This window comes from Ptiloglossa arizonensis, chromosome 11 (assembly GCF_051014685.1).
Source record: "Ptiloglossa arizonensis isolate GNS036 chromosome 11, iyPtiAriz1_principal, whole genome shotgun sequence".
NCBI lineage: Eukaryota > Metazoa > Arthropoda > Insecta > Hymenoptera > Colletidae > Ptiloglossa > Ptiloglossa arizonensis.
The window spans coordinates 12,825,336-12,852,275 of NC_135058.1; the positions used below are offsets into that span (position 1 = coordinate 12,825,336).

The window sequence follows — 26,940 nt, forward strand, 5'->3', positions numbered from 1 at the left end:
TTTAATTTGTCCGCCGGTAAGAAAATATTTAACCTTTGAATTTCGTTATGCAGAAACACGAGTCCGCTGCAACGAATGTAGATCGATCGCGTTGGTTTCAAGTCCAAACGGGACAAAAATTATTAATCGTACATGGAAAACTTTACCTTTGATAGTTAAGAAAAAAGTATGCTAATAATCGATTAGAGAAAAAATTGCGCGGCAAAAAGTGTAATGTAAAGTAAACTTAAAAGTTGTAATCATTATAATTACAAAGTATGCTTGAAACACGATCGAAACGTTAACGGAATAAAAGATTTTCTGATTCTATTTGCGAAAAAACACTGATCGATCTCTTTATTCGCATCTGAGGTCTTGTATGCGTACAGTCGATGCATTAGAATATGCATAATTATGCGCAAACTATATATTCCACGGATTTGCATTTTATTCCGTCGATCTTGAGCAAACATTTGTCGAACGTACAGAAAGAGAGACCAGTTCTCTGCAACGATAAATATTCCACCTTCTTTTCTAAATACTGTGCATTACTGGCCCTGCAATCTACCCGCGTCTCATAGTTTTAGAAAAGCTTTCAGACGAATCAAAACGAACCAGACCCGCATGTGGGTCAGCGGACAGTGAATCGAGGTTAGGTTCTAACAACAGCGTTTCAGCTGTATTTCGCATCTTACACGGTTACGTACTTTTTTTCTATTTTATACCGTGTATCCTCGAATTCGTACGATAAAGACGACGAGTAGAAATTTTCAAATATAAAACGTGAGAATTATTATATCACCGGTGCTTAAATATTGAAAAAGTTCGACCGAAAGGTTCTTCGTACGACGTTGTATTACGGTACTCCCTGGCAGAATGTCGCGATTGCTCCCTGCAAAATTGTCGCAAAAGTATTCCCACCATTTACGTTTCTCATTCGCTTTCGAGTTCCTTCGAAAACGAAATGGATAGAAATTTGTCGAGAGAGGGTCGTTTGGTGACCGAAGCTTCGAAGCGACGTTGCTCAAGTATCGATGCGAAAATTGTTAATGCACCGACAAATATTTTAGTCGATTGCACTGTCGAAGAATCAACGAAGTTTCCCCGATCGAAACGAGTTCAAACGCGACCATTTTCGAGCCATGTTCGAGAGAGATTAGAGTCGAGCCAGATTATACTTGGTTGGAAGTTTTTCAAAAATTACCAGATTTTAATTCGATTTCACCCGATCGAGCTCAGGGACTAAGAAGCCTAACCAACGCCTAGATTGGTTCCATCGTTCGAATCCTGTATAAGAATACTCCCTCCGCAGCAGAAACTATCTACGATTATTGCAAGAAAACGGGTCAGTATATTCCCTATCGCCTACCACCACCTACCTCCTCCTACCAACTTCCTTGCCAATCCCTCCCACCCGACGCAACGAGGCTCACGTGCAATAATCGAGATCGCGAAAGAAACGAAAACGAAAAAAAAAAAAAAAAAAAAAGCACCCCCAAGTAAAACAACAACCTCCCCGCATACGCGATCCCCCGGTCGATTGGAGCCTTAGATCTATCTAACGTCACCTGAACTAACCAGTGCGCGTTGTGTCCGGTCGGCGTGGAGGATGGCGGGGGGCTGATCCGCCTGTTGTTGCTGGTGTCGTCCTGCAGCGACAACGACTCGCTGTTCATCTTGCAGGTTAACCTTTTGAGTACGTCGTCCATGGATCTCTTGCTGCCGGGCGTGGCGCTGCTCCCTCCGTTGTTGTTGTTCTGCGTGACGGTGTTGTTGTTGTTGTGATGCGGATGAGCGGGATAGTAGGGGTCGACGGTTAGCGGCGTGGGTGGGGATCCGCACTCCGAGGAGCTCGCCGGTTCCACGACACCACCGGACGAAGACGATGTGTTCGTGTGGTGATGATGGTGATGGTGATGGTGATGGTGATGGTGGTGGGGGTACTGGTAGGGCGTTAGCGTGTCCTGTCCGGCGACGACGATCCTCTGTCGCTTGCTGGTGCGCAGGGTGTTCGAGGACGGCGAGGGCGAGTCCCGTAGATCCGGTTCGCTGGTCGTCGCCGGTGAGGAGCACCCGGACGACTCGCAATCACCGGCCCTCTGGTGCGGGTAGCACTCCTCGATGCCGACAGGCGTGGTGGGATCCTCTTCGCCGACGGCTGTCTCGCCACCGGGGCCACCGGTCACCGACGAGGTCGTGTCCTCCTCCTCCTCGTTGGCGCCTGCCACCACTGTACCCGTGCCGCCCCCGCCCTCCGATAGCTTCGTTGGTGGTGACTTCCTCTTTGAGGACATCCTCAATCTGAAAGCGAAACGGAAAACGTCCAGGTGAGTTTGTTGCACGATGTCCGCGTAACTTGTGTACGGCTCGCGCGACGCACCTCGCCGCGACGCGCCGCCACCGTCGCCGGCAGCCGTACGGACCCGTCTATGTCCCGCGGCACTTTCAACGTTTCGTTTTTTTTCCGTTTTTATTTAATTATGCGGCACAAGGAGCACTTTGTTTCCTCGTGACGCGCGGTTACGCAACCGGCCAACAAAGTCGCAAATCCGTATCGCGACCGCAGACGCGGAATTATCCTCCCGCGAAGCGGAGCCTCGTTGCAATTCATAGCGCGGCGGGTCAGGGTAGTAAATGTCACGGTTAACGGCACCGTTGCTGGACGATTCGTCGCGAGCCGTTCTTCCGCGACGAATGGCCGTGCGCGGAACTTTGACTTCCTTCGAAGCGTTTCGCAAGCCTCTACGTGTACTCGTGTACTGCGCGCGAAGACAACGCGAGCGACTTCCTCGTCTTCCTCGTCGTCGTCGTCGTCACGGAACGGGAAGACAATTACGTTTCCACGGTCCGGTACGTGCCGAATTTTCAGCCTCGAAATTCACAATTAGCGACGTTAAGTGCCGTGTAAACGATATTTCGCGACCGAGCCGTCCAATTGACTCGCGTGCACCTCGACCGGGAAACGCGCGGACCGAGCAACTGACGCCAACCGTAAGGAATTACTCGGTTAACTGCGCTCAACCGGTACGCGCGTCGAGACAATAAACCAAAGAAATCTTAAAATACAGAATCACTCTTGAAATAAAGATCTTAAAATGAAGAATTACCGTTTGCTGTGAAGATTCGAAATTTCAATGAAACGTTATAAATTTTAGTAGCGTTTCTTTTATATTGCCGGGGAAATTGATGCGAACTGCGTGCATTTTTAAACAAAATATTTTTGAAACAGTGCGAGAGTGTCGAGTAGAGAATTTTTGGTCCAGGATCTTGTCTTTGTTACGAAACGAGTGGAACGTTAAACGAAATTAATCCATTCCTCAGCACCGAAGTCGGTGATTTTTAACAATATTCGAGTTCGAACAATATTGACGTGGTTCCGAGCGTAACCGTTACCAAGCTTTTTTCACTTGTTTCGAGTTGTTAATCATTGTAAATTTCTGATTTTGCGAACTAATGGGCTGTCCCGTAGACTGACGAATAAATAAATATTTTCCGTGCAAGTACTGTTATACACGAGTTAATGATTTATCGTGCTTTACCAATGTTCCATCGAGTACATCGATAAACGGAGACGGGCAGCTGTTGTCGATAAGACAACGGTAATATTTTCCGCGTGGAATATATAAATACTGTTATACACGTTAATGATTTATTGCGGTTTATTAATGTTTCACCGAGTACATCGATAAACGAAGATGGACAACTGTTGTCGACGAGACAATTAACGAGTTGTGGCGGAAGTGCTCTCGAGATGTCGAGATACAATGTTGCGTTCCTTGGCTAATTTATATATTCGACGATGCGGTGCAAATCTCTCCGATTTCTGATAAAAACTATCATGTAAAATCGTTCCAGATCGACAACAACGAATCTGACTCGTTGGCAAGCGTCGTGATATTTTTCTCTAGCCAAGAAAAATATTCCAGACGCGCGACGTAAACGTTTTCCGCGTTTGTCGATTTTCGATATTCGTAATACACAGGTTAGGTTAATAACCGGGCTGGTGCCTCGTCCTTGTACCGACCGTATACTTAATTGCGCTTTCTTTTCTTCTGTACTGTATCATTTCGTCTCCTTTTCAATGTATACAATCTTGGTACAATAAAGCCGGTATCGTTATTATTAAGTTCGCTCCGCTCGCAGGCTCCCTTATCGCAAGTTCGAGCGTCCAATTTCCCGCCATTTTGTATCGCAGAGGTAAATCTTGGAATGTTCGAAAGTTAACCTATATTCACCCTGGGAATCGTACCGCCGCGCGTTTAACTTACATTTTCACGTGACGCTGGAACTCGTGTCGTTACTTGTATTTAAAAACGGTGTAGCGTACGAACCAATGACGCCGACGCGACAATCTTGTTTTCACGTCAGTAGCATCGTGACTCGTATCGCTGTCGGTAATCCGAAACTTTTCCGACAAGTTCACCGTTTCGCGTACGGACACGGTCTCACAGTTACAATTAATTCAACGCAAGAGGTTCCAAAAGTAACAGATATCTACAACCGTGTAAAAATAAAAAAAAAAAACTCCACTACACTATCGTAGAAAATTACACTCCCACGTGAAAACGTATCTTTGGCCTCGTCCTGGCCCCAAGTTAGCGGCTTGGTAAACCATCTCGATTACCCTCGACGTCGCAGGATGTCCTCACCGTCACCCTAAACCCGTTTCGAGTACAGTTCGATAGAAGGTGCACGTAGACGAGGAGAGACAACTCCTTACAGGGAGCGACCCTCGACATCCGTTCGAGGATTCCGAATCTGTCGTTAATTTAACGCTCGGACCAGGCTCGACGTTCGCCCGGTTCGCTCATTTCCGGTCCGCAAATTACCAAATCTAAATCTAAATCGCGGAACGTCGCCGTACCGAGGGAATCGAGTTACGTAATCGTGACACGAGGCGCAAAATAATATCGAGCGCGATTATTATTCAGCGGTGGATTATTATTGTTGCGGGTGTCGTAACGCTCTTTCCATCGATCGAGCTGCGATCGCGACTCGTGGACGCGCAAAGGGGGGGACCAGGAGGGGGAGAGAGCCCTGGCGAGAGAATATACGCGCGGCGGGGCACCGCGATTATCTCGTGACCGACCAAGCCGAGCGAGGTTGCGAGGTCAGAGGCATGTCTGCCCGGCTACGTGCCCCGAAATCGCCACCGGTTCCCCCCGGCTCGTATGCCGATATTTTCGAGACGGTTTTTACAGTCGATGCCTGGGAGAGACTCGTCGGGTAATCTCCGCGCCCGAACCGCGTTAGATTCTATTTTGACGAGTCGGGCGTTCTTTTGTCACGCTTGATAAAGTATGTCCGCCAACGACTATTCACCGTGCTCGGCTACGGTACGCCTGGGCCTTTTGTTCGTTTTATCGTCAGCTTTCGTTCAATCCTACGCATTGTCCGGTCGTTGGAGGCGAGTTCTACTCGCTCGCGGTAGAACCGTGTCGGAATCGACGACGAGGATCTTCGAATGGGAAATCGGTGTACGCGAGAAAACTTCAACACGAATCGGGCACACTTGGCCACACTCGGGATTTTTAATCCCGTGGGTACGATTTCTTTCTCGGGGAGAACACGTGTAAGTTGTTTCGGAGGACGAAACGGTTTGGGCGTGTAGGAGGTCGTATGGTATTATTCTGTACGAGGATGTATCCGGTAGTGTGTATTCGATTGTTGTATTATGACTCTAGAATTGATCGGAGCACCAAGATCGAAGATTACCGATGAAAATTGATCGGAAAATATTGTCTTTGATGAATAAATTCCTTCGCGTTTGTCAGATTGATACATGTTTCAATAAATTAAATATCCTTTGAATGTCAAAATATCTACGTCTCTACTCTATCAGATACCAATCTACCTTTCTACTATAAGAGACTAAAGTATCCTTTAAATGTCAAAGTGTCTACGTCTCTACTCTAAAGGGTAAAATAATTCATAAAAAAGGAACTCGGGCATGCAAACCCTGTCAATCCTTAACGAACGAACAACGAGAACGATCGTTTCGAACCAGTCGATACGGAAAACAGTCTCCTTCGTGAAACAAATAAAATGCAAGTGTCTACGTCTCTACACTACCAACTACCAAAGTATCTACCTCTCTACTATAAGAGACCATTCTTCTCGCACTTTCTCCTACAACAAAAACAAGCACTCTGCCCGGGAGAAAATTTCAAACAACGAACAAACGGTAAAATACTTCATAAAAATCGAATTGAAGCACACAAAGCCCAAATCTCGTCGAAGAAACGAGAACTATCGCTTCGAACCGGTTCAATGGGGTGTCTACTTCCCGAGGCAGCATCGTTTTCCCGAACAGAGCGCCCGTGATCTCGAAAGAGCACAGGGCGTTCCCGTTTTCTCGGAACCGAAGCGTCGAAGTCTCCGGAAATCGCGATTTTCCGGGTAGGAAGAGCTCGCGCGCCACCGAGACGAGCGAAACGCGCGGGCTTCGTTGCGCCACGATGCGCGCGCGCGTCGTCTCCTCCTCGGGCCTCTCTCAGCGCGGCGTGCACGCGCGAGCGACAGGGCTCGCGTTTTCTTTCTCTCTTGTTTTTTTCTCTATTTTTTTTCTCCCCTCTTTTTTTTTTCCTTCTCTCTCTCGCTCTCTCTCACTTTCTCTCTCTTTTTCTTCGCGAGCTCGCGAGATACCGAGCCGAGACCGGAGTCACCCGTGCATTCGTGCACGCGCGTCACAGCGAGGAAGCTGCCGGGACGTAACGAACACGTGCTTCCTTACTACAAGGCGCATGTGTGTCCCGCGATCGTAACGCGCCCGAAAAAGCCGGGACCAGATAAAGAAGCGGAGCCTCGGCGATGAATCGGCCACGAGGACAGAATTGTCGTCGCTTCAACGCTCGAGGGTGTTTTATCGCGACGAGGGACCAACCGTCCGTTGGAATTTCTACAGGAGGAATTCAATCTTGCGTCGAGATACGAAATCGATCGATCGATCGATTTTGAAATCGAGAAGCTACACGAATTTATCCCCACCGAGTGTTTCGAGACGAAACGAGGAGACCTTTTTAACGTACCGAGATTTTAATCGTAGCTCCACGAATTATTGATACGTTAGAATTCGAGAAGCTTCACGAATTTATCCGCATTAAGTGTTTCAAGACGGAACGAAGAGATCCATCGATTATTAACATTTTAATTTCAGCTCTTCGGTGCTTCAGGACGGAACGAAGGGATTTTTTAATGTACCATTTTAATTGTAACTCGACGAATAATTGGTACACTCGAATTCGAGAAGCACCACGAATTTATCCCCACCGAGTGTTTCGAGACGGAGCGAAGTGATTTTTTAATGTACTGACATTTTAATTCTGATCTATCCTAAATACACGTGATAAATCGTTACGTCTGTATAAATATTGTCATCTTTGCAATAAATCCTGGCGTTTGTGAATTTCATTATATTGCGTACCAATTAAAGTGTCATACTCTTTTAAAGAAGGTTCATTTATCGTTATTGCATTGTTTGGAGATTTTACAAACTCAAACGTGAGAAAATTTCAAACTTTGAGATTTTGTAAAGATAAAATCAAGATTGTAGAACTTCAATAATATTGCAAGAGTAAAGAATTGATCGATCTTGAAAGCATAGTACGATTAGGTATGTATTTATTTCCATATTATTAGGTTGGCGGTACTGTGAGAACGATTCAATATTTATGAAATACCAGGTAGAAAAATGTTGGATCGACGAATCGTTTGGAAGCTTTCGTTGCATCGGATATAAACTTGGATGGGAAAAGTGGGTCCGTCGGAGTATGTATTAACGATAAGTAGCACGCATTATCGGCTGTTCGTGATTTAACTGTTACAAGGGGAGGCCACGATCATAACGAGCGCATCATAGACGAGTCTTTCTTTTATAATTGTAAACCTCCTTTCACCCTCCATTTGCATTCCTAGAATAGTTTATATTACTTCTCGAAGAATGACCACACTACCAGACCTCTTCGTTAATTAATTTTGTCGTTTGCTGCTCCATTGGAACCAATGAAAAAAATCCTTGCAAAGTACACTGACGAAATTTCTGATGGCGACGTCTAGCAACGAACAAACGTATAAATGATCGAGAAACAATTCGTGAAAAATACAACAAAACACGTGCAGTAGACGGTTAACATTAGATACTAGAAGAACAATGGAGTAACAGTATGGAACAGTGGTTTTCAAACTATGCGCCGGAGAATGCACGAGCACAACGTCTACAGAAACGTATTATTAAATACCTTCGTACCAACCTCTGCGTTTCCATTCAACAATAAATATTTATGAAACGTTATCCTCTCTGGAGTCAAGTATTTCGAAAATTAAAATCGTTAGGTAATTCTTCGGGTATGAAAACTCTCGAGATACTATCGCAAATGCATCATAAACGATAAACAAAGACTAATCCGTGCGAAACAACTAGTAGAAAATGCAACTTTGTGCAACGATTTTCATAGATTAGATTTTCCAATTCCTCCAAGCTCTCGTTACTTCTCTGGACTCGAGTACTTTGAAAATAAAAATTATTAGATAATTCTACAGGTATGAAAACTCTCGAGATACTATCGCAAATGCATCATAAACGATAAACAAAGACTAATCCGTGCGAAACAACTAGTAGAAAATGCAACTTTGTGCAATGATTTTCATAGATTAGATTTTCCAATTCCTCCAAGCTCTCGTTACTTCTCTAGACTCGAGTACTTTAAAAATAAAACTTACTAGATAATTCTACAGGTATGGAAACTCTCTAGATACTATCGCAAACGCATCACAAACTATAAACAAAGACTAATCCGTGCGTAACAACTAGTAAAAAATGCAACTTTGTGCAACTATTTTCGTCGACTAGATTTTCCAATTTCTCAAAGCTCTCGTTACTCCTCTAGACACGAGTACTTTAAAAATAAAACTTACTAGATAATTCTACAGGTATGGAAACTCTCTAGATACTATCGCAAATGCATCACAAACTATAAACAAAGACTAAACCATGTGTAACAACTAGTAAAAATTGCAACTTTGTGCAACTATTTTCGTCGACCAGATTTTCCAATTTCTCGAAGCTCTCGTTACCCCGGTATCGAATTTCTCGAATATCGTCGAGGCGTAATCGGTCCCGTTGTTACGTGTATGCACGAGCACATGTTATAAATGTTGATATTGGCAGTATCGGTCGTCAATGACTAACGCGGCATGAATGAAAAGTCCGTCTCGGTCACCGATGACCGACATGGCGTCGAACGTGTCCAATCGTCTCGTACGGGACTGTATGTAGTCGAAAGTCCATCGCGTCTTCGGTGACCCCGGAGACACGATAATGACGGAGTCGTGCCGAATTTCTCCTCTGTCTCGGTACATCGGCGGCCGCGTGACACAGAAGAAAGACAAACGCTCGAACCATTCTCATCCGCCAGCGTGTACCGCCGAGAGCCGGATTTCTTCAAGAGGAGAATCGATTGTTGCGCAACCGAACACGCTCGTAGCTCGGATGTCCTTCGTCTTAGCCTTTGGCTCTTCGGATAAGATATACGGCGGAACGCGTAGTTCTACGTCAGAGGCAGCCTTAATTCGTGAGAATCCGCGGTACCAGCTCGAGGAACACCGAACCTTTCCAAGGTGAAGGATATCGTAAGGTTAGAAGTGGGTCTAGAAAGTGTTGTTTGAAATATTATCTATTGAATCATTTTTCTAAGTGGTGGAACAATTTTAACGAATAGTGATCATTGTTAGATGTACAGCAGAAGGCGTAGATCTATATTAGAGGGAACTCTTAGTTGTTAGAGAAACCACGTCTAGGATACCTTTGCAAGGTGAAGGATATCGTGATGTTTCGTGGATCTGGAAAGTGTTGTTTGAAATATTAGCTATTGAATAATTTTTCTAAGTAGTAGAACAATTTTAATGATTAGTGATCATTATTAGAATGTGTAGCTCTATATTAGAGGCAACTCTAAGTTGTTGGAGAAACCACGTCAAGGATACCTTTGCAAACCGAAGGATACCGTATTGTTGTCTCGTGGATGTAGGAAGCAGTCGAGATCGAAAAGTCACCGATAGTGTAACTTCCATGATTTTTAGACACACGACAGAACATGTAATTATACGTTACAGGTAAGTCTAACTAGACGAAAGACCACATCGAGGACAACGAACCCTCGCGAAGTGAAGGATACCGCGATGCGTCACGGATCGAGGATGCCTCGAGTACCAAATATCACCGATCGTGTAATTTTGATAAGTGAGGAGATTTTTTACAGCGGACAAGATTTTCAATATTTTCGCCGGATTCGACCAAGGTTAATCTTCGAACAGTACCTCATGAATATAACTCTCTTCTTAAAAGTCTCTAATGGTTTGAATCTGTAATGGATGGCTCTACGGAAAGTCACGTCGAATAAAAAACATTTAAATTCTTGAAATTCCGTGTCCCTAAATGTCTCTAAATGAGAATGACACTGACGCCAACGTTGTCGACTTCTGCCACGAAGAGATTATTTCAAGGAACCGAGAGGTGCCGGATCCGCGCCAGGTGACATAAAAATGTGTTTTGTTTCGAGGAACGAATTTAGACGGAACTTGGAAAACGTTAACAAGACCGAGTCGAAAACGTAAACCGCGGGCAACATCGGACTCCGTAATTCATAATAAACCCCCGAAAATTCAAGAGTCTCGGGACGACCTTCGTTGAAAATTCGACATCGTAAAAAGTACAACTGTTTCGTTAAAAACAGCTAGGGAGTTTGGGAGTTCTCTTACTTGGAAGTTGTACACGATTGCTCAACGAGATAGTCTTTATAAATGAAAATAAATATTGTCGTCTGGTATATATAAGATGCTCAACGAGCTGCAACATATTGGATAAATTAAAGTTCGATTAAATTTTTTTCATCCCCTTTCATCGAACAATTTTCGGAGCAGTACAATGGAAGAGTATCCTCTCTTTAGTTAATTCTATTTGCAAGGTAAAGAAGGGGTTAAAATATTGTTAAAATGAATATCGTTGAAATTAAATTAGTGTCTTTCTTCCGATAAAATAAAATACATACAAGCCTTAACACGGCTCCATTTTTTATACCACTTCAAGACCGCGAAACGTACGCTCGAATGTACGAAAGAATTGCGCGCGATGTGCAAAACATTCCGAAAGAAGCAATCGTGGATATAACGCGAATCAACCGAAACAACTTGCAGTTTAATACGCGAAAGATTAAGTGTGACAAGATATGGATCATTAAAGACGTAGAATGCGGAGATCGGTAACGCGATACCAACGTGTGATTTACAGCGAGTCGCAAAACTATTTGTACCTCGTGAACTTTCGACGTTAATTGATTCATATACTGTAGAAGTATGATTCGCGTAAGTATTAATAGAAGAGGACTATTAATAGAAGAAAACTCCGAGAAAATAGGAAGGTGAGATGAAGATACCTCGTTATTTAATCTTTCGAACGATAATATATCGTAATTGAAACATTTTCTACAACACGGCAAATAAACATCGCAAATGTATTCCGTGCGTTTATAATGTTAATCGATCGTCTAATCCTTTCGGTGCTGCGGGCTGTTGTGCAGGTTCGTTCGCTCCGTGCTCTGCGTGCGTGGAACGCCTGTAGGCGTTCGGTGAACGTACGCGATAAACGCGACTACGAGATTTCCGCACAGTGGGATACGCTGACCGCGAGAATCTTCGCACGAAAAGCGTCAAAGCGCCAATTACGATATATTCTGTATCGAATTCCTCTTTACTGCAACAGTCACAGTCGTGTAAAAATGTCGAACACCGCGCAAAAAGATAAACTTTTCCCCCCAGTTACCCCACCGTACAAAATGTTACATTTGGAGCGTTAGTTTCCAATCGATAAAAATTGAAAGAAACCCTCGAGCTCACGAGAGCCGTGTATACATCTTTTACGAGCAGCTTCGAGCGCAAGTATTTATTATCACTGGTTCTTTATTTTTCGCTAGTAAAATCCATCGACGCGGCGATCGAACAGGACGGAAGCTGTGTTATAATCGCGTGGACGCAACGATCACAGATGGAGAGGCGAAGTAGGCAAGGGGGGAAGGGGGGTCGTAACAGGGGAAGAACGATAAAACATTCTTTGTCATCCGGAAACGACCGTAGGAAAATGTGTTTAATTTTAGCAACGTATGAAAATATCGTCGACTATTTTTAATCGCGGCACACCACAATGAAAATCGTGCCCGCGCGAGAGATATTCTCGTTGAGGCGAGCGAACGCGGAGGGAAAATCGAGCGAGTAACGACCGTCCGAGCCGCGGTCGGTCGGTCGCTCGCGCGTGCGAGATAAATTTCGCGCGGTTCTATCATTGTCGCGTTCCCGGCTCGTTTCTGCATTTCCATTGTCTAACCGTGACGGACGGCGCGTTCTAGATTTCCCGCGGACCGTTTTCGTCGTCGCGAGCGAGAGTTGAAACTCGCCTCTATCCTTATACGAGAAGTATTTCTGTCGCGCGCTCGCGAGCAACTGAGAGACTGAGAGAGTGCGAGAGAGAGAGAAGAGAGAAAAGAGACGAGAGAAGAGAGAAGAGAGAAGAGAGAGAGAGGGAAACGACATCCGTGCGCGGTGCGTCGCGCGCGTTCACGGCGTGGCGTAATTACTTCGCGAAACGCAGATCTAAGCCTAGAGCGTCTAGAAGGCGGAACAAAAACAGAAGGCAAGCCGGAAAAAATATATTTTTAACCGCCAGATGCCGTCAAGGACCGATGACTGAAATCACATCGGAAAACGGGCCGAGAATCCGCGCGAGCTACACCGACAATGAACGAATTTGTTGCTCCGGAAGCATCACCACCACCCCAAACCTATGCGTGTTTCTCGTTGCGGCGATAAAATCGGAGACAAGATAAATTTTATCTTTCAGCGCGAAATAGAGCGTTTTTCAGCATTGTCACCTTTCCGAAGACGTTTGTCTCGATTCATTGACCTTCGCGATAGCAGGGGTTAGGGGCAGAGGCTCTGGGTCTAAAGGGACCCGTGCTTTGACGATGCTTGCACAAATTTTTGGAAGAAAAAATTCGGTTTCGGAGTACCTTTTGTCATTTGTACGAAATATTGTACAGCTGAGCAATGAGAAAGTTTCTCCGGGTCAGGAAAGACCCGAGATGAGGCGAGGGTTAAGGGAGAGTATTTTGTCGAGCGCTAGAATCAACGAAAATAATTAACGGTGATGAAGCGAGAAATGGAGCGAAAAGTATATTACACGTAAATAAAGAATTAAATTTAATTGACCGTTTTGCGAAATGTACGCAATGAATGTAATTATGGAATCGGTTGTATTTAGGAGAGAAAATGTGCGAATCCATCTTTCGGATATTTGTAATTTTCACGTGAGATAAAGTGTTAAAGTTAGCGTACGTTCGAAATTGTTACTTAGTTTCTACTCGGAAATAGTTTGTAAACAGGAATGACAATTGTTTCGCGAAACTGAATTTTCGGTTGGAAGTTACGACGTGTACTATAAATAGTACACCGACATCCGAGAGTTCCTAATAATATCGAGACACTTGTACAGCAGACAGTGTAAAACAATAAGCAACTGTGCTACGAGCTTGTTACCAGAGAAAGGGATATCGTCGACGTAATATGGATGTCATCTCACGTTGCAATGCAAAGAAAGAAGGGATGCTTTGGTCGGACTAAATCTGCTGGCCATGTGTACAAAATAATTTCCAACATTGTGCTCTTCGACCGTTTTCTCTCACAGTATGCGATACTAGATAATCGAAGATCATATCGCGGAGAATATAGCGTTACTAGAGCACGTCGAAGAAAATATAGCGATACTAGACCACATCGAAGAAAATATAGCGATACTATAATAGATCATATCCAAGATAATATAGCGCTACTAGATCATATCGAAGAGAATATAGCGATACTAGATCATATCGAAGAGTATATAGCGCTAACTAGATAATATCTAAGACAATATAGCGATACTAAATAATCGAGAAGATTATATCACGGAGAATATAGCAATACTGGGCAATAGAAGAAACTTATACCGTGGAAAATATAGCGATACTAGATTATCAAAGAAGATTGCATTGCGAGAAATATAGCGATGCTATCACAATCGAAGAAGTCTATATCGTGGAAAATATAGCGATACTTGATAAACGAAGATTATATAGAGAAGAATACATCGATGCTATATAATTGAAGCAGATTGTATCGCGGTGAATATAGCAATACTGGACAATCGAAGAAACCTGTGCTCTAGAAAATATAGCGATACTAGATTACAAGAAAAGGTTGCATCGCGAATATAGCGATACTTGATAATCGAAGACGCTTATATCGCGGATAAGGATACAATAATCCTTGTATAGCGGATTGTGTCGCTCTGTATAGCGACAGAAATGTTGAGATCGTTTTCTCGCCGAATTTTTCCTAACGCGGTGTTCGGAAACGTCGATCGAATTTCCTGAATCGAGAAATTCTAACGAGATACGGTTCGACTCGTATCCTAGAAAATAGCGAGATACGGTTCGGAGTTTGGAGTGAGCGTTTTTGAACGTGCACGATTCCTCAACACTGCGTCCGATAACGGGCCGACATCGATAAACCATGGGCTCATCCGTCGTGAACGCAAGATAAATCAGCGAATCTCCCCCTTTCTGCTCTCCAAGTGCTCTCTCGCTGCCATGCAATCTCCATTCATTCAGATATCGATTCATTAACATCGCGAAACGAGCAATTACACAAGTAATTTTTTTTCTCCGCGCGCAGTCCACCCAACCTCCTCTCCCCCTCCCAACCTTTTTCTCTCTCTCCTCCTTCATCCTCTTACCCAGCCTTAGCCATTTTGATTCGACTTTCCCGATGAAAATGTCGCGTTTTATTTCGTTTTGCCCTGTACCCGTCGATAAAAGGGACCGCGTACACGATCTCGGTACCAGGAACGAATTTTTTCCTTTCTTTTTCTCCGAAGTTTCCTCCGTGTTTTTTCCCTTTTCTTTTTTTTTTCCGAAATCGATCTCTCCCGCGGTGGTTTAAACCGCTCTTCTTTCCCCCACCGCTCGATTCGTATCTCCGCGCTGTTTTCTCTTGCACTCGACGTCATAATTTCCCGGATGACCTGTTATTATTAACGAAGAACGATGAATTCTCTTCTTTCTTTTTCTCGAAAGTTTCCTCCACTCTTTCCCAAAACGATACCTCTTTAACAACACTTTAAACCCTTCTCTCCCCTACCACACGGTTCTCATTGTTTCATCTTTTTCTTCGTACCTGACACAATTCTCCCGATGATCTCTCGTTAACATCGATCCTCGAAACAATAACGAATTATCCTCTTCCTTTCTCTCAAAACTTTCCACCATTTTCTTCCCAAATCAACGGTTTAAACCCCCTCGGTTCTCTTATTTCTCCACTGTTTTTTTCGTACCTGACGTCGTAAATCCTTCGATGGTCCGTTATTACCATCGATAATCGAGAGAACAACGAGTTTCCCAATGGGTTGAAGAGAAACGAAAAAAAAAAGAAAGAAAAAAATAACGATAGATAGGAGAAAGAAACGACGTAATCGGAAATCGTAGCAACCAGTGACAGAAAGTGGGGGAGAAAGATACAGGCGTATCGAGGCGATTGTGTCGCGGCTTAATCGTGTTCCGGCTTGCTCTTGTTACGACTATCGTAAGTCATTATGAAATTACCCCGGTCCCAGAGGCGTTATAGTAAACCGAGATCGCTCCGACGCAATTATCTCGCGCTCACGTTTTGATGTACGACCGGGGACACAATGCCCGACTTATCGTGAAAGGTCGAACATCCCGGTTACGGCTTACTTCACAAGATAATTTATCGACGGAACCGATGTTATTCGCTGGGTGTTGGAAACTGTGCTCGTTATCGCTGAAAACGACCAGCCGATCCACAGTTAACCGAAAAACGAGGATTCGTTGGAAAATCCCGGTGATTTCGCCCTCTTCTCGAAACGAGTGTTCGTGAACGCGTATGTAAATGATGATGTCAACTTTCGTGGAGACGAAACAGTGTTTCTTGTTTAACTCCTCGCGGTCGTAGGCGGCGACATGTGGTTGCAGTTAAAACCGTTCGAGTCTTCCGGTTGCCGGGGCTGTCTTTTTCGAGAAATTGATTCTCGCACGAGGTGAGCTATAGGTAACGTTTCTTTGCGTTACCATCCAGGACAATATTTTTCGAAAATGTACACCGCGCTTGGAAACACCATCGTACTGTATTTACTTCTTTCCACCACTCGGAGAGAGAGATATATTATATATCGTTATCCACGCGAATCAATTTTCAAATATTCGATCAATTTGCAGACAGCATCGACTCGGTGTATCGATCGTTTCGCGGTACTGGTAATCGAGCGATATCATTAGTATTTAGTTGGACTGTATTTAGTCATTTATAGGAGTAAGAATTTTAACTTTACAACTGTCTCGACGGTTCGTCAATTTTAAGAATTCTTCTCCATTTTGTATACGATCTATCTTTGGTCGATCTATCTACGTTTTTACTCGTAAATTTGTTCCACATATTTAATACTCGAATATTGTCGTTAGTATTTAGTTAGAGTTACAAAGTCCTAAATGTACACGAAGATATTTGTAACGATGAAACGCTCTAGCGCACGGTTATCGATCATCGACAAATCGTTGACAATTTCAGAGTTTTTCGGAGACGTACGAACGATAAGGATGATAATTAATTACCTTGCCATCCTTTGTAATTATTCTTAGCTCACCACCGCTCACTGTTCTCACGGCGTTTCCATTTCTTTATATATCTTCAACAACGGTCTCAAAAGCATCACGTGTCTTCTCATCGGCTACCTGCATCGTGCGGCATATACACCACGGGACGTCCCACTTTCCTTCGTTTGGCCTGAATCAGTGATTCGGCATTGAAGCCTTGTTGCGTCGTCGTATCGGTCAATATTTGTAAATTCGAATACACTAGTAGGTATATTCCTTCCGATAATAACATCGCGCAGCATTACAGTCTCGAGCACAACAAATAACTCCAATTCGACCGTTACATCTTCCGTTTGTGTCTTTGTTGTTGTACAGTCGACAGTCCTTGCACAGTTCTTGCACAGTCCTTGCAAAGGATTTCGTAACAAGAGAATACGATGTCACGAGGGTACGAAACTTCTTGATAAAACCGAGGATCATTTTTTTTTTTGTTCAATCGTGCAACAAACATCAACTTCCTGTTCCCTATTATCGCGTACAGGTTTATTATTATTATTACATCGTGACTTCTTTCGAAACAAAATCCACACGTAGTGATTCTTCTCAGCTTTCAATCCTGTTGGACAACTGGCTACCAAATGACTCGTGTCGATTAAAATATCGTATTGCAGGAACAACACGTTTGCACTCTCGTTTCTTACTTCAGGTTAAAGGGGAAGTAGATTAAATACTGATATTTCCAAAGTATTTGTATTGAACTGTACTTTGTGTTTGTGTATTTGTTTCTGTGTAGTTTTATACCGGATACTAGAGGAGGTTTTGTTAATCGTGTATCATTATTAATATTTAAAATACTTTTTTGGAACGTAGAATCAGTCTCACGACACTCGATAGTTGAGATACTCAATGTGATCACCAGCCGTCGCCAGCCGTTAAGATTGTTTAGTTTCACTCACCCTCTTTCGAGACTGAACACAACTTGGAACCCTATCGTAAATTCATCAATGGCCATTGCCCGACCATCCGAACTCGACTCTCCTCGATAACACGTTGCATCGAACGTATACCTAGGTTGTAAATAATCTTCTGCAACCCTTCCGCGTGTCGTCGCACTCCATTCATTCGCCTAATCAAGTTTCCAACTTTCTAGCCGGGATAACATTGAAATTCCCAACCGTACACGCAATCCAAGTTGCGTATCCTTCAGCGATACGTTTCAATTCAGATAAATTGTTACTATCGTGGATAATTCTATGCGCAGGTGAGAAATCTTCGACAAATATTTGTCAGCGTTGAACGAGGCTACGAGTATTTTCTCACTGTTGTAAATTTTACCTCGAATCGACAGGTTCTGCCGATCACCGTCAACTGGTTACAGATTGTTCCCCTTTATTTAAAAATAAATCGAATTAATCCCAACTCGTTGAATCTCCTTTCAAAAACATTCCCCAAAGATTACTCACTTCAAAGAATCCTCGAAACATCGAAAAGCAAACCCCTTGTTTCCGAAATATTTCTACAACACACCCCTGGAGTTAATTTTCAAATTAAATAGTTCCTAAATAAAAAATGTACCATAATCTTCCAACTAATTCCAATATATGCAAACGAAGATTCCTTACAATCTTTCAAACACGAAAAAACCCTCGCTTCCGGAACATCTGCGGAACACCCCCTCGAGTCGACTTCAATATGACGATTCTCGAATAAAAAAAAAACATTTCGTACACTCTTACGATCGTTTCCTTCCACGGCGAATCAATCACGCGTCGATCGCTCCGTACCGTTTGCCCGAGAACTCGAAACCGTAAACTTTCGACACAATCCGGAACTCCCCGAGCGAACCGATGCGCCCCGAACAATCGCCACGGTACGAATCGTTACGGAACAATCGAACACCGCGGCGATCCATCAGACTCAGTCTCTCGCGAGGCAGCGACACAGCGACGCACTTAAATTAACGCGAAAATCGTGTTTCACAATCGGCCGCCCCTCGCCGCGCGTCCTGGCCAATTAAAGGGGCCTGCGTAACCGGCAGTCAAATTTTTCGAGGTCCCCGTGACGCGCGAGGCCTGCGGAGCACCGTAAGCCGACGCTTGACTTTCTATTAGTGGCACAATGGGAGCGTGGTTTTTTAGGGATGCAGCATCTGTTCGGGCTCAAGTAGCCGGCCAGGGGTGGCGGTGGTGTGTTTCGGTTAACGGAGAGGGGAGGGTGGGTGTTCCAACGACTAGGCAGAGATTCCGAGGCGACTTCCGTCGCAGCGAGCTCTTCGCCGGCCAGAGACGTCCCGCAGGACAACGCGAGAAGGGAGAACGTTTCTGGTTAAGTGTATCCAAGAAACGGAAGTCCTCCAGGACCGTGCGAACCGAGAACGACACGGAACCGAGACGATTTTGACCATCTTGGCCGATAGGAGATTTTACATTCGTTCGTGACGTATCGGGTTTTCCAAAATGGAGAATATATAAGTTGGTAAAATGTTTATACACTCTAAAAGAATCGTGTTTCATTTTTGCTAAAAAAAAACAAACGAAATGGCTTTTCGAACCACCTATTATTTAACCCTTTCACTTGTAATATCGCGCGAGAGTCAGGGTGAGGAAATCGGACTATAAAAACCAGGGGTGAATCTTGTCCACATTCGTACGTTCGAATATATTTCCTCTTGAAAAGAAAATTTAGCGTTGAGAGAACAGCGAGGGTTGCGATTGACCTTGATGTTGATTGTAACACGTGTTATAGAAACTTATATCGTGGAGCAAGGGGTTGAGTAGCGTCATCGTGTGTGATATATAGTATTTTTGTTCAAATTTGATTCTTTTTCGAACGAAGGAACGAAACGACGATGTTGATGCGATGAAATGTTTCTAGGGGAATAGTTTCTGTAAAATAATCGATTCAAGAATGATACTCGAGGTGGTTGTTAGACGATGCGTGCTAAATTACATCGACAACAAGCGTTCCAATTGTTACACTCTCCTTTACGCACTCGTTAATTTTAATTACGGGTTGCTGCCGCTGTACGAGAAATTGAAACGGAAAATCACCGAACACGTTTATCCGAATTGATTAATTCCGAGCTAATGCATTCTTCATCGGGCTTCTTGTAGCGTAATAGAGATTGAATATTCGAGATCTCGAGTACGTTTTAGTCCGTTTGATGCATAGAAAGCGGTACGTAACGTTCGTTCTAAGAATAAAATGAAATTTCTGGTAATAATCGAGTTCGAGGCTAGGTGAATTAATAAAATTGGCCTACGCGCGACGTGGAAACAATTATCGAATGGGGAGGGTAGAGGGGCGGCGGAGCTGGCGAGTCGAAGGAATTAAATGAAGAGATAACACGAGCTCGAGGCGCGAAACTAATTTCGAGGGGAACGGAGGCACCGCGATCGCTTTAGATTTTTAAATTCATTATATTCTCGTCGGCCGATGGGAACGGCGAGTGCTTTCTAATTAAGTCCGACCACAGCGCTGATTACGCGAAAGAGAAAGAACTGCAGGTCTGCGCTATTGACTAATTTCGCGACGTCGAAGCCCGGTGCCCTTCGAGGCGCGCGTACAATACCGATAAGAGATCATTAATTTACTTTCTCGTATTCTCTGTCTCGTTATCTCAATTATTTCTTTTAGCCACTCCGCCCGGATCGTGCAAGACGAAACGAACGAGGGGAAGTAATACGCGCCGGTACGATGGATCGACGTTTATATCGAAGTTCGACCGTTCTGTGCGGAGGGAATTCGTTCTCGAAGAGATACGGCCGTGTTCAAAGACTCTTTCAGGATCCTAGCGCCATAATTTCCTAGACCAACGGTGGATGAAGTGAAAAGTACGTGTGTAAATTAAAGAAAAAGAAAAAGGAAAATTAATTTCTTTCTGCACTTAATTTCTATTGATGCAACAATTTTACAGGAATGTTATTGTTTAATTTCGAAGGTAATTTTGTAATTGTCTTCAGTGTTTCATTAATCGTTCGATGATTCAGTATCGACAAAGTACACTTTGGATTTAACTATCAAAGGACTCGATTTTTGTTTCTGGAATTCGGTTGGTAGGTTTTACGTAGATGTAATTGTAATTAACTTTCGAAATGTAAATAATCGTGTACAAATGAATAAATTCGAGTTTCTGGAAAGTTTGTTTGTATATTTGCAAGGAAAAATCGTACGTCTTGCCAAAATTTCGGGTACAACGAAAGCAAAGAAGAAGCCACGTTCCCTGAACGAAGGGTGGTTCGTTCGAGGATGAAGGTGCCGTGACGCCATGAATTAAGAAGCGACTGAAACACTGTATATTCAGTAGCGTGAGATCTTTACCGAATATTCTGCAATCGTTGCAAAATTAAAAGAGAAGAAATCACAATTTTTCTGTATTCGAATGCGAGAGCTGAATCTCGGTGGATAAATCTTCGTGGGGTCGTAAACGACCCGGTTCTAGTTACACACTGTCCCTCGCAAATATATTCGTCCTAACTTTCGTTGCACTGCTTAAAGATAAGTAGATCAAAATTTCTACACTGTTCGATGCAAGAATTAAATCTCGGTTGAATCTTCGCGGGGTCGTAAACGACCCAATTTCAATTACACGCAGGACGAATACTTTCTCAAGTGTCGACCGAGTCCATCCCTTCGTTTCGCTATCGAAAATTGCTAAAATCGCGCGGGAACGTACCTTGGCAGGGTCATAAACGACCCTACTCGTAAATACGCGAATTACTTTCGTTCCACGAGGGTTGATCGATTCGACCCTTCCGCGTGTACTTGCCGAAATTCGCGTACTCGTGCCCACCGCTCGCGGGTTTCCAAGAACGAAGCGAAACACGGTATAAAAAAAAAAAGAAAAAAAAAAGAAAAATAAAGCAAAGCGAAAACACGAGGAGAAACCGTGAAACGAAGAAAGAGGGCGAGTTTCTTGACGGAAGGGTGGTCTTTCCGAGGAGGCCGAGGTCGCAGGGGTTCTCAACCGGGGTGACAGGGATCGAAGGAGCGAGAAAACCTTGGCGAGCAGAGAAAGCCATATCGTTAGTATTCTTTATAGGACCGCCGTGGGATATGCTCTACATAATGGAGTCCCAGCTAGCGTCTCTTCTTTTGAAGCCGCGTCGGCCGATCTCTTGTTTATGTATGAGCGGGTGCGGACCACAGCAACACGCGCGCACACGCTCGCCTATACGGTCTCTACACGCGCAAAGGAGACCGTGGGTGTAACCCACACCGGCGTCCACCACCACCGCGTCATCGTCGTCGTCGTCGTCGTTGTCGTCGTCGTCGTCGTCGTCGTCGTCGTCGCGACGCTATCACCGTCAGAGACCGTGAGGCACCCCGAAGCTGTCCCAGGCCGTAGTCCTCTCGGTTTTCACGACACGGCGAGAAATGCAGAAGCGAAGCGAAGCGAGGAGAGGAACACATTCACAGGAACCGACAACGCGCGCTGTCGGCTGCTGTAAAAGCAATCTTCCGTCAGTCTTCTTCCTTCTACCGAGAATACGTTATCAGCGGACCACCAAGCTGTCGCCTACGCTCCAGCGAGCCTTTCCTCGCTTCCTTTTTCATCCGGCTCCCTCTGACCCGCTATCTCTACACTTTTCCAACCTTGCTTACCATCCTTCCGCGGAAACACCGCTCAAATTCCTTATTTCTATGCTGACACTGGTGCACGTGTTTTCGAAAAAATCGACAACTGTCTTTCTTTCACTCTTGCACACGCGTTCACGGTTTTGTTTCGGTTTCTCGTACGCGACCGGGCTCGGTGCGTTATCCCCGAGGATTCTTCACGGAGAATCGAATTTTTACGAGATCCACGCGTGGCGTTTTTATTTTTTTCCCCACGGTGTTCCTAATGACGGCGCGGAGACTTTGATGCGTGTGACGATCGACGATAGTTTCGAGGACGCTTGACCGTGACGTTACGTTTCGGAGCAAACTTTGTAAGCGGATGGAGCAAAGTTTCTCGAAGCGTTGCTCGTGAATTTGTTAACGTGGATTCTCGGGGAGAAGAAAGAAGAAAATTCTACGGTGGAGTGACAAGAAATTCGGTACGATTGGAAACGTGAACACCCGGTCGAACTTTGTCGGTGGAAAAATTGTTAGAATGTAAATCGTTCGTCAACTTTACCACGGTTCCGTCTTTCGAACTATTCTAACTTTCGTATCGCGTTGACCCACCAGACACCAACGTTAATTACATTGTTAAGCGAAACCAACAACCGCTACGTACGTATCTCAAACTCCATTCTTCCCCGTCTGGAGAGCAAATCCGGTAAATTTGAATAAATACGTAATTATAAACGGAGAATCCGTGGAATTAGCCAATATCAGATTCCGAGGAATGTGTAAAGTATCAACAATGAAAAGAATTCCTGAGCATTTACGCGGTCACGTTGCGAGGAAGAATGGCTTTCAAACTATTAGTTATTGTATGTAAAAGTGATTCTTCCGCGAACGATGGAGATTCTACCGTTACATCGACAATTGAATTACAAACAATGCCTTCTTTTCCAACAAACCGAACGCGACCAACGGTTACGTGCGCGTAACCGAGATCCCGAGTCGTCGATTAAACGAAAGAGAGAGAGAGAGAAAGAGAAAGGGAAAGAAAGAACGAACAAACGTTGCGTCTCGTTGCAATTTCTGTGAAATTGTTATGTAAAAATTGTTTTTACGTCGTTCGATACGATTTCGTAGCACGCTCGTTCGTCGTAGCGAGCGCGTGCATCTAGATCGTCATCGTTCGTCGCGATTCCGTGGAAAACCCGATATATTTTTCCACAATGGCTACTCCCTACGTATCGATCGACTCGCGCGACCACGGGGCCGAGAGATTACTAATTTGCGAAATCGCAATATTACTAATCGTCGTGACTCGATCGGTTTGACGTAGAATCGCGGCACGAGGAGCGAGGGGTGTTCAAGACTCTCGTACAGGGTGTTTCGTTAGTTTCCACGGTGTAAAATCATCGTGACGGTGTAAAAATAAAATGGACGAGAGTTAGCGTTACAAGGGTAAGTCGATAGATACTGTTGTCAAATCTACTTGGAAACGAGATTTTCCTCGGTGACAAATCTTCGGTAAACGAATTTTTTTCGGTAACAGTTTCTCACGTAGACAATTTAGATCTTTGCTTTAGGTTCTCTGTGAAGGATTGACGAGAAATTCTCACTTTATCGACTTCTCTTGCAAAAAAGATTCTCTAGTTTCTGGATTCTTCGTACCCTGTCGTTCTTCTAAGGAATCACGAGTTGATCTTGATCGACTTCTTTGGAAAAAAAAATCCGTTTGTTAAATGTCCAAACAAACGAGTTTACATCGAGGGTAGGAAGTTTCCAAATCGATGTTCACCGAATGGTTTTCAGGTGAGCAGACCGAGCTCTCGAAGCTCTATTTATTTCGGAGTCACGCTGTGCATTCGTCTAGTGCCGTGCATCATTCATGGAGGATAATGAAAAATGCGACCAACTACTGATAACGCGTAATCAATCGCGCGAATAGCGAACGGAGCGTGACCCGACCTTTGCGTCGACGAATCATAGACGAACTGTACTTTTCCTCGAGGCACGGGACCTGGATTTCGATCTCTGCGATCATAGTTATTATTTTAGAAATGCGTTGCAAACCAACGGTGCAACGTTCCGAGTTTCGACGAAGAGAACGCGAACGTTCGTTCGAAGAACTATCGATTGGAATAAAAGTGCGCTCGCGTACGTACAGTAAACTCGATGTTTCCAAATTTAAACGTAAACAATCTACTACGTATACACCGACTGCGATTTAATTGGCCAGTGCACCAAAACTTGCGACCATACTTCTCGTTTCGATCGATCCAAGATCTGGAGGAAATTTATTCGACGTCTCCGAAGAGCGCAATAATAAACCTACGAACGCGTAAAATCGATTTCAGAGTATCGAAGTTAGATTTATAAAAATCGCCTACGTACCTCGACTTTCCGCGATATCGTACGTACGCATTCTTCGTTTGCAAAACAAAGACATAATAATAATAATAGAAAACGTGCTCGTAATGCGAGTGACGTTGAATCAGCGCCATTCTCTTCTCGGAATTTCTATTATTCTTTCGTTCTTACGCGCGTTTAATACGCAATCATTACCGTTACTGTAACGCACCACGTGTGTAATTTAAATATCAGAAACATTGTCGACTTACTTCCGTCTCCATTTAACGTTACGGGGAATTCTAATCTCCATCTCGTCGAAGCGTGGTCGTTCGTAGAGTCTCTCGTGTATCGTTACGTGTTTCACGGCTAACTCGAAAAACCAGAATTAGGCCCGTCGAGTGAAATTTCTCGTTAACCTCTTCGTAATCCAACCTAAACGATTAGATTACCTCCGTGCGTTAATATATTCTTCAATTCGCTCGAATCGTACTTCGCTGAATGTTTTCGGTACGATTAACTTTAATCTCCGCCGAGTGTATTTATTCGCCATTCTCATAATTCGAACGCGCATCGGGAACGATATTTTATTGTAGATATCAATTGTGTAATTCTTTATGTAACTTTCTTCGTACTTACGTATGCTTCGTTACAGAAACGGTGTTCATTTTGGATCGATTTCCACCCTTATCCTACACGCGTAACAAAATATCCTACCGCGGACGCGGCGTTACGATGATAAAAAAAACAAAATACAACAATAAAAATATCTTCCCAACACCTTGGTCAATTTACACCTTCGCGATGTTCGAAATTCTCGTTCACTTGGAACCAATTGGTTCCCAGAAGCCGCGAAGGAAATCCCTAACCAGGGGATTCACGGGGCGATCGGCGAGCGACTGCGCAACCAACCCGCGCAGCCACTTACCCGTAGAGACGCTCTCGTTACGAATCGAATCCCGGTGCACAATCGCAGCCCGAGCATCGATATGCGTGAGCACGAAACCGTGGATCGTGGATCGTGGAACGGCGGAACGAAAAGGGCATCGGGACGCTACGGAACAAAAGTGAAGTAAACCGAACGGGAGCGCGAGGGAGGGGCCGGGGAAGAAGGGCAAGAAGAGGACGGAGGGTCTTCTGGAGGCGAGTGTGGGTTTGAGAAGTGGGGCCATGTGTTCAGTGTCAAGTTGCTCGAATCTTAGGCCGCTTGGTCCTCCGTCCGGCGCGGGCTTCGTCCTTCGCACGCTCTCCTTTCCGCGTCTCTCGACGGAGAAAGAACACGCACGCATACGAGCGTAGTAACCACGGAGAGGAACCGAGAACGAACGAGAGATCGGCCGAGTGGTGGGATAGAGAAACGCGGCGCAGTACACGTGTGCACGCGTCACACGACGCCGCTGAGAAAGCACCGGAGCCGCTGGACCTTTTGTCGCTGGCTCCACGGAAACTCGGAACACCGCGCGGAGGAGACGCTGAGGAGGGGAGGGAGAGAGAGAGAGAGAGCAGAGACCGACGGGGAGGGAATTAGATGTTCCCTCGAGCGGCGCGTGTAACCAAACAAAGCGCAAGCCGAGAGCCGCGTGGTGGCTCGAGGGTAAATATACAAAAACAATCGAACGGAAATACTTAACGCGGAACGACTCCGCGCGCAAGAACGCGAACCGAGAGACAGAGATAGAGAGAGTATACGCGGAGCGTATACGCGAAGCGTTGACGGCGGAACGACAAGAGGAGCAGAGACCGAACGAGAGAAAATTTTAGGCATTGCGAGAGACCGAGCGGGCATCGATGGGAACAAAGCGGGCAGCATCTGGAACGCGTTAGTGCTCTCCGCGCGACCGCCCCCGTCTCGCGGCCGTCACGCTCGCACACGCTCGCACACGCTCGCACACGCTCGCGAGGGAGAACCGAAAATTCATTGCGCGCGCGCACCCACGTTCTGCTGTCTCGACGAGACGGCTGTCCAAACTAGCGAACGAACCGCGTAATCGGCTCGTGCGAATCGAGAACAAAGCAACGAGGATACCGCGCGCGCACCACTCGAGACCCGGAACAAGGTGGGAACCACCTACGGCGCGTGCCAGAAACTGGACAAATTTTTATTCAAGGGGAAACAAATTTGTCCCGGTTTGGAACAACGAGAAGCGTACGATTCAATTATCTTCAAGTATGACAATCGCGGCATCTATCGACACTCCAGAATACTCGTTCGAACGACGAGTAATGTTGACTTTTTTTTTATATATAACTTGCGCCGAGCCTGTTTGTCGAGCGTTCGGTTCTACGTAATCTTTACAAGAGAAAACAGTTCTGTGTGTATAATAGCGGAGAAGTAACTTCACCGAGCGTTTTGGACTATCAGGAATCAATCGTCGAA

The 26,940-nt window shown here is 44.7% G+C and overlaps 1 protein-coding gene across 1 annotated transcript in view; it reads right to left on the reverse strand.

Moving 5' to 3' along the window:
• The window catches only part of Sox102f (transcription factor Sox102F), a 120,943-nt gene that overhangs the window by 71,994 nt on the left and 22,009 nt on the right, over positions 1-26,940 (reverse strand). The window contains exon 2 of the mRNA XM_076322978.1: positions 1,558-2,280. Coding sequence (XP_076179093.1) covers positions 1,558-2,280 — 723 coding nt within the window. The remainder of the gene's footprint in view (positions 1-1,557; positions 2,281-26,940) is intronic.